Source organism: Nematolebias whitei, chromosome 7 (assembly GCF_014905685.2).
Source record: "Nematolebias whitei isolate Nwh7 chromosome 7, NemWhi1, whole genome shotgun sequence".
In the NCBI taxonomy this organism is placed as follows: Eukaryota; Metazoa; Chordata; class Actinopteri; order Cyprinodontiformes; family Rivulidae; genus Nematolebias; species Nematolebias whitei.
This window is the reverse complement of record NC_056504.1, coordinates 10,664,456-10,681,765: the sequence shown is the minus strand read 5'-3', so window position 1 is coordinate 10,681,765 and position 17,310 is coordinate 10,664,456. Positions and strand designations below refer to the sequence as shown.

Below are 17,310 nucleotides of genomic sequence, written 5' to 3'. Positions count from 1 at the left end.
ACACAAAGCATAAAAGAGGAAAACAACCGTTTTAGATGCAGAATGAGATAAGCTTTTCAACTTTCTGAAAAATAAAAAGTCGTGGCTGGAAGCCCCTGAGCTTGTGCAGAACAGCTGAGCCTGAAGATCAACCTGCAGATGTGTTAATAATTCAACTAAATCCTCCATTATCGGAGGGGACAAAGATGGATGAGGTCAGTTCTGCTCGGTGGGAATGTAACAATGATGACATTTTTCTGGATCTCCCTGGAGGCTCGTAGACACAGGTGTCTTGGCTTAATGGAGCGAAAAATACAAAAAACACATATGAAATGTAAGAGTGGAGCCCAAAGGTTAACATACCTTAAAGTACGTCAGAGATGTTTCATTACTAAAACTCGTTTACTCTCAAAATAAAACCGTGAGATTGATTTTAACAAGTGCTGCTACAGAAGTCTGTTGCACTCTGGGTAATGTAGTCCGCTCCATTCAAATCTTCCCTGTTTCTCATGGCCCGGCTGCATGAAGACGCAGCCCCCCGTCCTGCAGGGAACATTGGAGACACGTCTTCAGAGGTCTTCCCTGCAGCCCTTCAAAGAGATCAGAGGTCCAAACCACCTGCCATGACGTCCTGCTAGAGCAAAGTGCGCCGGACCTTCTCATAGGTTCCTAGGAAGATGAAACCGCCCACGCTGATGAAGGCCATCCGTGGTGCGCTGCCCGCGAACAGACTGCAGACAAACCAGTAAAAAACACTTTGTTAAAACTCTTATTTGCATCCTGACTCGTACTGCTCAAACATCAGTTATAAAGTTCATTCAAAAAAGAACAACTGTTCAGTGAAGCACAGACAAAATGTTTTCCTCAAAATGAAAACTAAGTTTGGACAAGAGCTGCCCTGCAAAGAGATCAGGAAGTATTAACACAAACATGTCACACAAACAGTCAGACACGGTGGTGGAGTGTTTATGATTTGGGCTCATTTTGGAACTGATCAAACAGATCTGTTCAGACGTTCTACTTTTTACCCAGCAGTCTCAATATACAGTATCTATATACAGTAGAATCCAGTTCATACAAGTAGTTCCCAAGGAAGAATTCTCATCTTCAATTCAGTTCATAGAGCACCAAGTCATAACAGAAGTCGTATCAGGACACTGAACAGAAACATTCATATAAATAATAATTTAACTTTATTTATCTGAGGAGCAGACTGCTTCGAATTTAACTCCATCACAGAACTCTCATCTTGAGCAAGCGTGAAGGCGACAGTGCAAAGGAAAAACTCCCTCATGAGGAAGAAACCTTTAGCAGAACCAGGCTCAGGACAAGCGGCCATCTGCTTCAACCAGCTGGGTTTGAGAAGAACAGGAAGGAGGAACAGATACACAATGGCAGGTCAAGAATCACATGTTCAGATAGAAATAATATCAAATTAAAACTATTAATTTGTAACAATTCATTTTAAGAAATGGGGTCAATTTGTCCTCTAGTAGTTTAAGCCTATGGCAGCACGACAAGCCAACCCTAACTATAGGATTTACCATAAAGGAAAGTCTTAATCCCAGTCTTCAAACTGGACAATGTGTCGGCCTCACTGACAGAAACTGGAAGTTGGTTCCACAAGAGAGGAGCCTGATAACTGAAAGATCTTCCCCAATTCTGCTTTTGGAAACTCTAGGAACCGTAAGTAAACCTGCAGTCTGAGAGCAAAGTGCTCTGTTAAGAAAACAATAAACAATAAGATCTGGAATATAAGATGGAGCTAGGTTGTTGAGGGCTTTGTAGGTTAGAAGTAAGATTTTGAATTTTATTTTGGACTTGACAGGGAGCCAATGGAGAGAAGCTAAAACTGGAGAGATATGATCCCACTAACTCCAGTTAAGAGTGGCAGCAGCATTTTGGATCAACTGAAGATGTTTTAAAGAAGTATTTGGACACCCAGATAATAAACCATTGCAATAGTCCAGTCTAGACGTGACAAATGCATGGACCAGTTTTTCTGCTTCATTTCACAAGATGTTTCTAATTTTAGAATTATTACGCTGCATCTTCAGTGACTACTTGTCCATTGTGGTAGGTGGTGCTCCGCTCCCCTCAAAAAAACAATTGCCCAACAATGTACTTCCTCCTAATAAATAAAGTAAATTACTTATTTACTGAGCTTGCTGTGCATTGTTATGTTCTGTTTATTTTTCAACAATTATGACAATTTTAAGAGGAATTTACAAAGGTTTTAGTGATTCTTCCTTGGTTTCTTCCATCCATCCATCCATCCATCCATCCATCCATTCATTATCTTTTACCCGCATCTTCCATCCTGGGTCATGGGGGGTCGCCGGTGCCCATGTCCGACAATCATTGTGCGAGGGGCAGGGTACACCCTGGACAGGTCGCAAGTCCATCACAGGGACACAGAGACAAACAACCATTCACTCTCTCACCCACACCTAGGGACAATGTTAGAGTTACCAATCAGCCAAGTGCTATGTGTCATCATTGTATGTTCCATGACAAAATTAGTTTTCTGCATTTATCCCAGCACACGTGGGATACATCCAGGTGGAGCAGTGGGCAGCTACTGAATATGGGTGCCCGGGGAGCAATTGGGGATTGGGTGTCTTGCTCAAGGACACCACGACATGTGGGTATGGCGGGGAGTTGATCCTGCGACTTTCTGGACCCAAGTCGGCTGTCCTACCTCTACACCATCTTGGTCCCAATCTAACTTTATGTGGCAGTATCATTCAATGACCTGCGCTCATCAAACAGATTTGAACCTGCGGCCAGTGATCCAAACCAGCAGGTCCAAAATTTTCATTTGGGGCGTCTGATTTTCTGTCCTGTGGACACATTCGGCTGGTTTTAATGCATTGATTCAACCTCCAATTAGACCTGACATGAATAGGAATAGCTGTAGTGAAACCTGCTGAGACCAACAGTGTAGATATTCTGTTTTTAGATCTATTTGAAGCAGACAGAGGGGACCAGAACAGAAAACTGAGAAGAACGGAGGAAAGTCAAAGAATAGGTATTGCCCACCAACATGGTGGGACCTTATTTAAACAATTCCATGGTTTGTGTGTGTAGTTGTGGAGGGTCAGTGATTGAAGCAGTGGTCTTGTAACTGGGTGTTTGTGGTTTGATCCCCACTACTTGATTTTGTGATTATCGATTGTCTCACCACTTTCACTTTTATATTATTTTAGTTACTTCACTGAACTTTTTTCCTCTCATTTAACTGTTGATCTGGATTATTATTTCAGAATTATTACGTCAAATCCAATTCAGAATCCAGTGCAGAAAGCTCTGCATCTGTCTGCTGGGTGTGAGAGGTGTCTGTTTCTCTGATTTATTAGACCAGACTGTTTTTCACAAGACACAACCTCGACCCGCGGGAGGGAGAAAAAAAGGCTAATACTTTGTAGAAAAACACATAAAACGACAATAAATTAAATATTAAGTAATAAATAACCCTCCCCCCGCACACGCATACACACAGAAAATATAACATAATTTGTAAAAATGTTAAGGAAATTAATGTCCGCTCCACTAATATTGTTGCTCAGGAGCTGCCACTGCTCATCTTTGCTTCTGTCAGCACTCATTTTAATTTTTTACAGGTCTGTTGTTTTTGGGACTATGCCCACAACATTATGAGTCAGCTGCTCAGTGGTCTGCGAGGACATGCACCAACACAGACGTGGTTTAATTGAGAAATTGACGTCGTTTAAAAAAACAAAATAAAAAATCTGGTAGAGTGACACCGTGTTAAAAAGCTTAATACATCATTTGCTCAAACTACTGTGAAGACTGAGTTTTAAAACTTTTTGTCTGGTGAAACGCACCTTTCTGTTTAGTTTCTGATCCGAGTAGCCGCTAGCGTTTCTTCACAGTTGGAGTTACATACAAGTGGCTAATAAAGGTGGTTCTGCTAGCTTTTATAGCCATTAAACAGTTTTCAATTTTTGAGTTTTACATACCAAAGCATAATAAAATACAATTCAAAATAATCTGCACTTTATTAAGATGTAAAATAATTTAAATATAACCTCAAGTGTACAAAAACACACAACATATTTCCTGTTAGTAACAAAAACAACGCCTAAATGTGAAAGTTGTGTTTAAAAATAGGCCTGTCGTGATAAACAATAAATTATTTTATCGCATGATAAATGAAAATAATCAAACTCATTTTCATATCGGCTTTATTGTTTCTTCATGTCTCTTTCTACTGAAGACACTGGATGACAAAAGGCTGATCTCCGGTGCACCTCACTGACCCCTCCCTTTCTCTTTAAAATCTTTTTTAACCATCCAAATATTTATGGATTGTTAAAAGAAGCTAAAATGAGAAGCTAAGCTACGAGCTAAGCTAACAAGCTGGACCTCGGGAAAAAACCTCTGTTTTGTCGAAGCTCCAAAATTCACAGTTGAAACCCGTGCCCTTGTGTAAAAAGTTGTTTTTCTCCGCAAAAAAAAGCTGTTTACTGATTTTTTTCATTAAAAGCTATGTGTGAAAAATGCTATGCTAAAGAGCTCAAATCACACCGAGCGTCCGCCATATCAACATGTCAGCCCATATCATGTCAAGGGCCCTCCCTCCCATTTTTCTTAAAGAGACAAGCTACTCCACTATCCAGCCTTCGGTTCAGTCTTATACTGCTATTCAGTGGTCGAAAAAAGGTACTGCACTCAAAACAAATCAACATTTATTCTAAAATTTGACAATTACTAATTATTGTTAAATTTCAAACATTATCGTTTATCGCAATAAATTCTGAGACAATTAATCGCCCAGCAAAATGTGTAATTGTGACAGGCCGATTTGAAAACCGAGTCCACATTTGCTACTTCCACACGAGTGAAAGTATCAGCCAGGAGCTGCTGAGCCTGATTCACTGCTCATCGTCAGTGAGAGCACCTCTGTCAAATCCAGCTGTGGCAGTTTGCTGCTCTGAAGCATAGAGGTGCGTGTTAAGACTGTGCCGAGGTGGAAAGAAATCAGCAATGACTTTAGAGAAGAAACTATTGCTAGAAGGGTTAAAAAAGACTTTTGAAGTTCAATGCTTATCTGCAAGTGGAAAATTTTGCAAAACATCTCCCCAGGAGTGGGACATTTGAGCATATTCACCCCAAAGTCAGACCATACAATGTTCAGAGAAACTGTAAAAACTCCAAGGCCTCCATCCCAGACTCTCCAGGATTCCGTGAACTGGTTAAAGGTTAAAGTTCATGACATGGCAATAAGAAAAAGACTGAATAAACATGGCTTGTTGGGAAAGATGAAGCCTCTTCTCTATAAAAAGAACTCAGCAGCACAAAGTCAGTTGGTAAAGCTTCTTCTGAATGAACCTAAACACTTCTGGGCAGATGAGACCAAAGTAGAGATGTTTACCCATAATGCATAGCACCAAGTTTGGTTAAAAAAAGAATATCAGTACATCCAGGGGTTCCCAACCGTGGTCCCTGAGGAACACCATCCTGCATGTTTTAGTTTTCCTCCGCTTCAACACACCTGATTTGAATTAAAGAGTGATTAAGAGGCTTCTGCCAAACTTAAGGAAGTAATTAAACCACTGAATCGGGTGTGTTGGAGCAGAGAAACAACTAAAAGATGCAGGATGGTGTTCCTCAAGGACCAGGGTTGGGAACCATTGCCTTATACCATCAAGCCCAGCAGATGATTGGGGCTAGTTTTGCAGCCACGGGACCTGAGGACCTTACAGTCACCAAGTCAAACATGAGCTCCTCTGTAGACCAAAGAGTCAAATGTGAGGACATGTGTCCAACAGCTGAAACTTGGCCTAAACTGGGTCACGATGCATCAGAAGAAACAGAGCAAAGTTTCTGCCTTTTGTCTCATATGTCACACACTGACGTTTAAAGAAGGTTATAATTATAGAGATGTACCTACACTTTAATAGAACGTGTTTGTTTACTATCCTGACATGTCAAATGTTGCACGCTTTCTCTAGTCTTCGCTCCATGCTGTGTATGATCATCGTCACTTCAGGTTGACAGAAACTGACAAAGATTTGCAGGTTCTGTTGAGTCCAGGTACCGATGAGCCTGCGGAGGAAGGACAACCCGACTCTTTGTTATGGAGCCCCTACACCACTGGGGCCCAAGATGGGGTCTGACAAGATGTTGTTGACGTTGCCGAGGTCAGAGGATGTTATGTGCTATGAAAGAGCACCCATCTCCCAAGAACCAACCCCCTCCTGCTACACAGCTGTTTTTGGGATTAGGCTTCCAGCCCCAACCTTTGCTTCTCATAGGGGCTCATCGTTATTTCTCTGTGTGTGCTTGACTGATGCTCAGATGACATCCACACATGTCTGTCTGCTGTCCATCCATCCAACAGCCCCCCTCAGCTGGCCCAGTTGTTCAGGGGATTTCTCCTGCGTCTGATTTTTTTCTTCCTTTTGCTGCATCATCCACTTCTTCATCCACATGCTGACTTTGATTTTTCTCTCACTCTTTTTTGTATGGTTTAATTTTCCTTCCTTCTCTGTCTTTTCCTTGTTGTGCATTTGCCTACCAACACCTTGTGTCTGCCAAAACGCCCCCGCGCTCACATGCTCTGGCCTAGTCTCGGCCAGATGTAACGGATGAAGAGCATTTGGCGCTTGTGGCCATGTGCCGGAGCGCACACGTCCAGAAACACACAGCCACTAAAGAAACAGGAGAAAGTGTGGGGGGTGGGGGTGTGCCTGTCTGTATTTGTCATCTGCGTAGGAGTCAAAGTCCTTGTGTTTCCATCGCTTTTTATTTGCAACAGAAAAATATTGGGAGTACTGCAATGAAGAGATATGGTTTTCATCTTCTTTACAAGAGGGTTACATGTGGTATAAAAATCTGTGAGCCATTTGACGAGATGAGGCTGTGCAATCATATTTTTCAAGTTTTCACAAAGAGAAATTTCAGTGACTCTATAAACACATACAAACGGAGAGGTCTGCTTCTGCAGACAATGCTTCTTATAAACTGAGATTATAAAAAAAATAATAAATCATCTGCTGAGACAGTCAGTCTTGTATTGTTGATACGACAACAATAAATGTGTTTTCAGGAGCTGTCCACACATGACACAGGTTTTGGGAATACTCGTGTTTTATATTCCAACATTTTTCAGTCAGGTCATCAGGACAGTTTCTTTTAATGTGCTTAAATGTTTCGCCTTTGATCCAGAAGGCTTCATCAGCCAAGGAAACACACAACAAAACTGATTCTTCCTCCAACAGCTTACTCCAAAGTGGAACAAACCAGTTCTGTTTGTGATTAGATGGTCTCTTTGGTACGCCCCTCCTCCATTGCCGGCCCTCTTCCTTGTTGACAGTCTTGTCAAACTGGTTGAAAACAACAAAGTCCATGCTCAATAATCCAGGTATAAAATCCAACAATTTTCAGTCAGGTCATCTGGACAGTTTATTTTTTTGTGCTGAAACGTTTCGCCTTCGATCCGGAAGTTTCAGCTTTGTGTTCACAAATAAACTGCATTTTTCTGTAACTCCTATATTTCGAAAACGAGTACCAGAGTATCTAACAAGGTTAGGTCAGGTTCCAAAAGACTTCTTGAAGCACTTTGGCCAGGATTGCCTCAAACTAGTTTGAGCAAACAGCAAGGAAGAGGGCAGACTACAGGAACCACCTGAGGTCCAACCTCCATCTTTAAACAGGGGCGGGGGTCTCCATATTCAACTTCCACCCATACACAATGCTGTTATTGCTAGTATCATTCAGCCCCCTGTGAATAGCAAGTGGCCATAAGGGCACTAACGACCAATTGTTAGGCTGATGGTCCTTCTTTTGCATGTGAACAACTAGTTTTGGCTATCAAACTGGTTTAGTCCACCATGAAAAGGTGTTATTTAAAAGACTGAGTCAGTTGCAGTGTTTCAGATTGAATGAGTCTTTTGGATAAAAGATGAAACGTTTCAACAAAGAAGAATCCGTCCAGATGGCCTGACTCATCCTTGTTAGATTTTCCTACTTGTATTATTGAGCAGGACAAATACCAGAGTAAAAAAAAATACTCTTGAAATGTTACCCTTGCATTCTAAAAAAGTTAAATCTGGTCCTCTGGACATTCAAAAAACTAAACCTGGATTATTGAGCATGCATCAAGCTACCCTTGTTCATTGTTTGTGAAGACAGCTAAAATCAGCCTTTTCAAACTGATGATCTTAAAGCATCAGTGTTGCCAAGTGAGCAACTTTGTTGCTATATTTAATGAGTTTTCAGACCCTTCTGACAACTCTTTTTCACTAAAGCATTTAACAAAAAAAATGAGCAACATTTTCTTGGGTTATCAGAAATATTTGAAAGTACGTTAGATAGATACCTGTTCCTATCGACGTAGTAAGGTTACGTCATTTTGTTCACACAGGTCCTGTGAGAACCGGTTCTGTGTTCTGCTCCTGGCAGAACTTTTTTCTCACAGAGGTATGCACCAAGTATTGTGAGAGTGGTCTGCAGGAAACAGTGGCAGTCTGTTCGTGACAAATTTACAAATTGATGCTTCTCCTCAGTTAACAACAGAAATACCAGATCCTCCTCTTCTAACGTGTTCTTCTCGTCCTCTTACATCATCAGATGAAAAGAAACATCTGTCGAAGCCAACCGAGCTGTCGCTGCGTCGTTTCTGTTTGGGTCTGACTCGTTACCGACTGTTCTGTACTGCAGTTTCTCTTTGCGTATAAAACGTCCATACCAAATAGAAAGTCCCACAACCACTTGAGAACAGATAATTTTACACCTTGTGGAGTATAAATCTGCCTTCCCAGTGTGCAGTCCTCATATTGTAAATATAGCAAAATTTTATTTTTGTCTAATATAAAACAGTGCAGTAAAATAACTGAGTCTTTCGAGTCACTTTGGCCACCCTTAGCCCAGATAAAAGAGGAAAGTTGGAATAGTGACATAAAAAACAATAACAGAGCAAAGAAAGTTTATTTGTAGTTCCAAACATAGTCTCATGACATTATTCCTCTCTGGCTAGTTATACAAGTTAAATGTTGACATTATTTACTCACGGAAGCTACTGTCCTCACTGAGGAGTGGCAACACTGCTCCGACCTACAACACGAGGGCGTCCCTCTTCGTTTTGAGTCGACAGTTGGCATCCAGCATGCATGCCTTGTTTTCCATCACTGGTGCACCACATTCAGTCCTACAGCATTTCAGGATGGTTTTTTTATAGCCGCGCCAATGAGGATAATTTTTGAAACGCTACTACATTTATGAGAAAATGAAAAAACAAAACAAATGAAACAAGCGGTACATCGATGTTCCCCTCACTGATTGGAATAGTAGTAGTTTGTGAGAGGAGTGTTTTTCTGGACTGGAATTGAACAGTAAATGCACGTAAACCTCAATGTTTTTGGTGCAAAATATTCATAGTATTAATACTTAACAGCATTCGCACAAGTTTTTACAAGTCATTATGAAGCTATTCGCTCTTGCTTTTAACCCTCCTGCTGTCCTGGGGTCAAAATGACTCCTGACGCCAGGCCTTGGGGTTAAACAATAAGCGGGTGGTCCTTCTAAAAATAATTCAATAATAGAGATTTTTTTTTCTTTTCCGATAAAAAAAATCTAATTAGGTTTCATATAACTCTCCCCAGCTCCATTTTCTGGTCCAAAAAGACCAAGACTGTGAAGAGAGACTGTGAAGTACTTCACATTAATGAGCTGATCACACATACATAACGCACATGTAATTCTTTTATCTTCTCTTCTGTACAAGAATAAACGTACGTTTCTCGGCCCAAGAGGCACTTTTGAAACTCAAAAATAGAAGTTTATTAAGAACGATGTCGCTGACACACTGTCATTTTGTTAATGGAGAACTCAAACATCTAAATCGATAACAAGGCTTTAACCCCACACACATCAGCTGCTACCATGATGAAGGTTTGATCAAGGTGCATGGTTGTGTGAAACTTAAAAGTACATGTAAGTGTGTTTATCTGAGAGCAAATTAACACAAAGGATTCAAAAAACGTACACTAGTTTTGAGTTGTGCATTTTTTTTCCTACACAATGTTTGTACTATCTCCTGGGGCTAAAAGTTTGATCTGGGGGAGCATTACTAACACAACAATATTTAATACTATCCAAAGTGGATCAGAGAAACGTGTCTCGACACATTGAGATTGCCGGCAGTGTGAGGAGTGAACTAACACTAAACTCAAGGCTCTTGTGATGTCTCAGCTCTCCATTAGACTTCCTGTCTGGGATCAGGTCCACCTGCGGACGCAGACGTCAGAGCAGAGCCAGAGCAGAGCCAGAGCTCATACTCCCCCTGCTCCCCAGGGCCAGGATGGCTTGACTCACAGATGACTCAGCCCGACCGGCCGCCGAGACATCCCTGAAATGTCGGCCAGTCACCTCTCCTGAAGAATCTGTCTGAATATACTAAAGATAAATGTAAGCGTTGTTACAGAGGGTTGGCAATAATCAAATGTATCTGAAAGGATTTTTTTTGTAGGTTTTAAAATAGATCTTTAAATTCTAAATTTAAAACAAAATGAGTAACTTTAGCTTATACTTAGCACCATCAATTGCTTCTTGGTCAGATCATTTCCCCAGGCCCTACAACATGATTCTTCCACCACCGTGCTTCACTGTTGAGATGGAGTTTTCAGTGTGAAGTTTAGTTTTAGACTCATCTGAGCAGAACTGCTTCATCTCCAAAAGAGCTTTCTTGTGTTGTTGGTTTTTTTTGCAATAGTCAATTGCACTCACTAAGATCAGATCCCGTTTGACCCCTTCCTCCTACAACTAGTTTCATGTCAAAGGGTAAGGGTGTCCCTATTCATACACTCATAAGAGGAAGTTAGGGGCATACTGGAACTATGGCAGAGTTGCATTCGGGCTTAAAAAATCCGACCCGGCCCTAGCTCGTAGCCATTTTTTCCGAGCCCGACCCCACCCGACTAATTAATTATAATTACATGCCCGAACCCGAAAAAACAACAACCAAAACAAAAAACTTTTTTTTTTATTAAGCTTTTACTGCTTTTGCAAACAAATCAGTTTGACATGATAGTTTTAAAAACATATTTCAAAGAAAGGAAGATTTAAGATTTTGTTTCATCAAAAGGATATTAACAAACTAAACGAATAGCCTTAAAAAAAATCAACTCTAAAGATAGGTTATTATACAGATGAACAAAAATATTTTAGAGCAAAATTATTTGGAAAAATATAAAACAAGGCTATTTTAATTGAACGCTTCAGATGCTGCAACTTCCTTCACTGCGGGACGTGCGCAGCTGATGATCCCATTGTCCATCTTAAGCTTAAGACTTTTTAAATTTTTTTACCTCTTTCAACTGGCCGGTCAGCTGATGCGCGCGACCGATGATCCTGTTTTACATCTGAAGTTTAAGATTTTTTTTTTTACCTCTTTCAACTGGCCGGTCAGTGGATGAATGCGGCCGATGATCCTGTTGTCCATCTGAACCGTAAGACTTTTTTTTTTCTAACCTCTTTCAACCCGCCAGCTGGACCTGAGGGTGCACCTGACCTGACATACATTAGCAGGTTTCACTGTGCAGCCTTTGTAGAGTGAGTTCTCCTATTTTTAGCTTTTGATTAATACTTTCCAGCTCCATTATGTCGATTGTTGTGGGTCAATTGCAACTCCTCAGATGTGTGATAAGAGCAAAGGACAGGCGGGGCCACATGAGCAATTAAAACCGCATCAAAAGCCCGAGTCCGACCCGGCCTGCCCATCAAGAACATAATTTTGGCCCGACCCGGCCTGAATTTCAGGTCGGGTCGGGCTGGGGTCTTGGGCCAGAAATTGCAGCTCTAAATTATGGGGCAGTGGTGGGCACAGTTCCGCTAATCTGCTAACAGCTAATAAGGGAACTAATTTTAATTTAGCGGATTAGCGTTTTCGTTAACTTCGGAAAGCATTAGCCGAATTAGCTTCAATTAAATAAGGTTTGGCCAACTTTAAGTTCGCTAACAAAATTTACAGTCTTGTTCCTGTCTGATTTGGGCGTGTCTCGAAGAGTTCGTAAGGCATGCTATTGCCTTATTACGTGTACACGTGACAAGACGTGATTGGTCGACACAGCTTCAAGTGGAGGGAGATGCGCAACGCAGACTGAGTGACAGTGACAGTGTCAGCGCACCCCCAGCCATGGGAAGCAAAACCAAATATGAGCAATCCATGAAATACAAGTGTTCATTCACTAAATTAATTGAAATTTTAACAATTTAAATCAATTTGAGTGAAATAAAGTCATATAGGGAAGAAATCTGTCAGCCAGGCAAATAAAAATGACTGAAGTTATTTTGACTTCATGTGCTATAAATTTTTATCTTTAAAAAAAAAAATATCACCCTCATCCACTCAGTACACTTTCATCCATGGTGCATAAGAAAACAAAAGTTGTAAAATGGAAAAAACCAGAGCTGCACAATATTATCTGCATGGTATCAATATCGGCCAATATTAGCGGTAAAATTAAATATCGGATAGCGGCCATTCCATCAAAATAACTTACCGATATAAAAGGCGCTTTTTAAAATATATGTTATATATTTATATTGTGTTACATCATTTTCAGCCCCCTTTTTGGCATCTGCATTTGGTAGCAGGCCAAATAGACCAAGACCATGCAGAATAATGTAGCATTTTAATTCCAAAGCAGACAAAGCTATGCAGTCTCTGTAAGTAGGTCTAGAAAAAAAAAAAAATCGGTATTGGATTGGTTATCGGCCAAATAAGTTTAAAAATATCGGCATATCGGATATTGACCAAAAATCCAATATCGTGCATCCCTAGCAAAAACACATTCTGAGGGATGTTATATTAGAAAATTATTCATGGACTTTTGTGTGGCTAAAAGTGCTTGCAAAAAAAAAAAAGCAAATTACTTAACATTTAGTATCATTAAATGCATTGCATTTCTCATAGTACATGTAAAAATGTCACAATATTGTTCCAGTTATGAACCAGATTAGCAAATATAAATCGTAGAAACTTTTTTTGTTATACTCTTGTGTAATATTGAAATCTGTAGATATTTATGCTAAACTACAAACGTGAAAGACTGCGACGAAGTCAAGATTCAAAGAGTCTGATGGCTTCCTTAGAGAACGTTAATAATTCACTTTTCTATGTATGTGAATGTTTCTGTCCAGTGCCCTGAGACAACTTCTGTTGTGACTTGGCGCTTTATGAATAAACTGAAATGAATTGAATTTGACACAGACTGACACTGACATATATAAACTAAAAAGTAAATAAAAGTAGTGTCATAAAACAAAATAAAATCAAACTACATTATAAAATGATGCAAAATACTAAAAACAGGAACATGTCTGCATTGATATTTCCATTGAACTCAACAATTGTTTAAAATCTTTAAAATGAGAGATCAAAGTCGACAACTTCAAATCTTTTTGCAAGGTGTTCCAGGAAACAGGAGCAGAGAAAGAAAAGGCCCTTTTATCTAGTTCAGTCTGCACTGAGGGGACGCTGCAGGTAATGATGTCTTGAGAGCGCACATTGCTGCACTGACAACGTGACATGTAGGAGGAGATATATGAAGACAGCAGACCAAGAAGTGATTTAAAGATGAAAATGCACCAGTGAGAGTCTGTGGGAAGTTAATGATGACTAGTTAACCAGTGCAATACAGAGTTCATACAAGGTGCAGTGATGGGTACGATCGTTACAGCCAGTTATGAATCTTAGCGCACCATGATAGACAGTGTCCAACATCTGCAGGGTGCTTGCAGGAGCGTTCAGGTAAATAATGTCACCGTAATCAATGGAAGGAAGGAGAGTAGCAGTTACAAGGTGCTTCCTAGCGTTCAGAGTTAGACAGGATCTGTTTCTGAAAAAGAAACCCAATTATAATTTCAGTTTCTTTATCAAGTTTTCGACCTACAGCTTAAAAGAGAGATGTGCATCGACCAAGATTACCATGTATTTGTAAGAATCCACAAACTCAGTAGGAACACCCAATAGATGATGCACAGTAATGTACGAACATCTAGGGAACCGGTGGTTAATTTGAGCCGGATCCTGCCGGAACAAGATCCGGGAACTCTCGCATTTTGACCCGTTCTGTTCCGGCAACTCTTTGTTCGGATCCGGCAGCTCCGCCCCTAAAAGTCCAAAGTCATCGTGCATTTTTATTTTGATTATTTATTAAACAACGAGAGGAGACGTTGCCTTTAGCCCAGCGGACCCAGTCTGTGGATCTTCCAGTGCTGCGCACAGGTACATGCTCCTTCGAGGAGCAGGAGAGGAGCCTCTAGGCGTGGGGTGGGGGTGGAAAGGGGGGGGGGGGAGGACAGATCAGATAGTCACATTTACGCACAGAGGTGCTGCGCGGAGTCCTTGTCTCCTCCTCTCCAAATATTGTCCCTCCTCAGCGGGGCCTGCACTGAAAAACACCCCCTCTCCTCCTCTGCAAATATTATCCTTACTCGGTGGGGCTGTGCATGAAAAACACCCCCTCTCCTCCTCGCAGACCCCCGAAACAGAAACGATCATTTATTCAACAGAATAAATAAATGCCCTGTGGACAGTGCACGTTACGCACAGAAACGTCTCCAGACAGTGCGCGCGCACATCAGCAGGTGTCTGAACTCCTGCTACATTTCAGACATAATAAATTAAAAAAAGCTCAATGTAAAAAATAAATTAAAACTACAAAGAGAGAAATGTTTGATGTGTTATTCACATTACATCACGTTTCAAAACAACAACGCTAATAAAAATAACGACAGCGATCAAAATGTCAAAAAGACAGTCCAATTTACTTGAACAAAGGATGGATGGATGGATTGTCCTTAGTTAGACAACAGAGGACTGAAGCCTTCAGGTGCTTCAAATGGTGCCACGAGACTGGAGCAGGAGCAGAGAAGAGTTCAGCTCAGAACCGTGACGTGACGGGAGGAGGAGGGAGGTTCAGGACAACAGACAGAATCGGTGCTGCTCATTCACACACAACCTGCTGTTCTTCTCCAAAACAGTAATTTTATTAAGAGTCCCCTATACGTGCACAAAAAATGTGCTTTTTGTTCTTCAAATATCTTTTTAGTTTTTTTGGAACAGTTTTAAAGATGGTTATATTTTCTCAGGGCATCACTTGAAGCAAAATGGCACCACTATATTGCCCACTTTTCTGCAAAAACACACCCACAGCAAAGTTATAATAATAATAATAATAATAATAATAAAGTGTTATCTATTGTCATCATTGTATGTTCCCATACAATGGCAAAATTGGCTCTCTGCATTTAACCCATCGCACCTGAGATACACCCAGGTGGAGCAGTGCGCAGCTAATGAAGGCGCCCAGGGAGCAATTGGGGATAGGGTGTCCTGCTCAGAGACACCACGAGATGTCCAATGACTGGCGATCGAACCTGGGACTTTTGGGTCACAAGTCGGCTGCCCCGCCTCTACCCCGTCTCGGCCCCCGTAGTTTTAACCAATCACACAACAGTATGTGCATACCCCTGATAACGTTCTCCCTGGACTTCGTGTCTAAAATAAATTCTTGGATCTTATAAGAAAACAAATTTGCATAAATTTCTCCACCCAACTATGTCAGCTAGAGCAGATTTCTTCACTTCTCATGGAGTACAAATCCAGCTTCATGGTTAAAGGTATCTGCTAAGCGCCTTTTCAACGTCACAGCTGAGGAAAGGAAGGTCGTGCACACATAAACTCAGCAGGAGGTGCTCTGTGTGAGAAGCATCCTCACAGCTGGAAATACTTTGAACTGCTCCCTGAGAAGAGCGCATCCAAAACAGGACACACACAGAAAGAATGTGTCTTGTGCACGGCACACCAGTGATGGCAAAGCATGCTTCCTAATTGTGTGTAATTGACAAGAAAAGAGATTTTATACTGTACTTACTGGCAGTATGAACAAATGAGTCAAAGCAACAGACAGGGATGCATTGGCTCAATACAAATGCTGAAATTTTACCAGCTCTACTCACACATGGACTCACATTGAGCTTTTCCATGCTTAACACTGGGAAGTTAACTTGGTGAAGTCAGTAAAAAAAAATTGGCTTCATCAGATACAGACATTTACATTCTCCCATAAATTCCCTTTGGAGAATGTCTGGAGAATTTCAGAGCAGCATGTGTGAAAACTCAAAATATGTAAAAACCTCGATTTATAAGGCCGAAGAACAATAAAACGGTGATTACGGCTTACCGCGTGCTTCAAGACGTTCAGCTTTGTTGTGTGCAGTGGGTTCACATACATTTTCATTTCTTCCAGTTTGGTTTTGCATGAGCAGTAAATCTGAAAACGCTTGAGGACAAGTTGGCAATTTGTCTTCTGTTCTGACATGACTGCCGGTGCAGTTTGGTTAGTCTGCAGGTTATTGTGAGGGGGGTGTGAGGGGTGGTGGCTGTAGCATTCTCAGCTAAGCCATGGTCTCTGGGGCAGGGCACACACATGGAAGCACTTTAGAGCTTCACTACACTGCAATTGGGCCTATTAACATAATTATAGCTTTAAAGCCCCAGCAATTTGTATCAGGCATGCACCAGTGCAACAAGAAGGCCTTTGGCCCTGCAGAACAACAGTAACTAGTCTTTACTTTAGACTCCCCCCTCAATTGTCTCTCCTTTTCACCTGGTGTGTGCTCTGAGCTGTAAGTCTTTATCTTCTCTGGTTACACTGATTATCAACAAAAAAAAAGAGTTTATAGTGTTGTGGAGCTTATAGTGGTGCATGTTCTCCAGGCTTTCTGTTGCAACAGATACAAAAGAGCCCAGGATGATGGTTGGATGAAATAAAAGAGGAGACAAAAAGAAGAAGAAAAAACAATTGAATGTTTCCATGTGGCACAAAGCTATTAGGACATGTAGCACCCATTTCAACAGCCACAACCAGTGAGATACTAGCTTAAAGCTGAAGCAGGGAGGGGTGGACTCTAATACAGTAGTCCCTCGTTTATCGCGAGGGATCTGTACCCTGAAGACCCGCGATACGTGAAAAACCCCGAAGTATGAATAGTACAAGTAGTAAGTAGTAGTTTATTTTAGTACTTAAATATATACATATATATATACATACATATATGTATATAATACATACATACATACATACATATATGTATATGTACATACATACATATATGTACATACATACGTACGTACGTACGTACGTACGTACGTACGTACGTACGTACGTACGTACGTACATACATACATACATACGTACATACATACATACATACATACATACATACGTACATACATACATACATACATACATACATACATACATACATACATACATACATACATACATTCCATCCTAC

General features: G+C 40.9%; 1 protein-coding gene across 1 annotated transcript in view; it reads right to left on the bottom strand.

Moving 5' to 3' along the window:
• Positions 1-206: 206 nt before the first annotated feature.
• The window catches only part of slc25a26 (solute carrier family 25 member 26), an 82,345-nt gene continuing 65,241 nt past the window's right edge, over positions 207-17,310 (bottom strand). Inside the window, exon 8 of the mRNA XM_037679113.1 lies at positions 207-710. Coding sequence (XP_037535041.1) covers positions 614-710 — 97 coding nt within the window. The 3' untranslated portion in view covers positions 207-613. The remainder of the gene's footprint in view (positions 711-17,310) is intronic.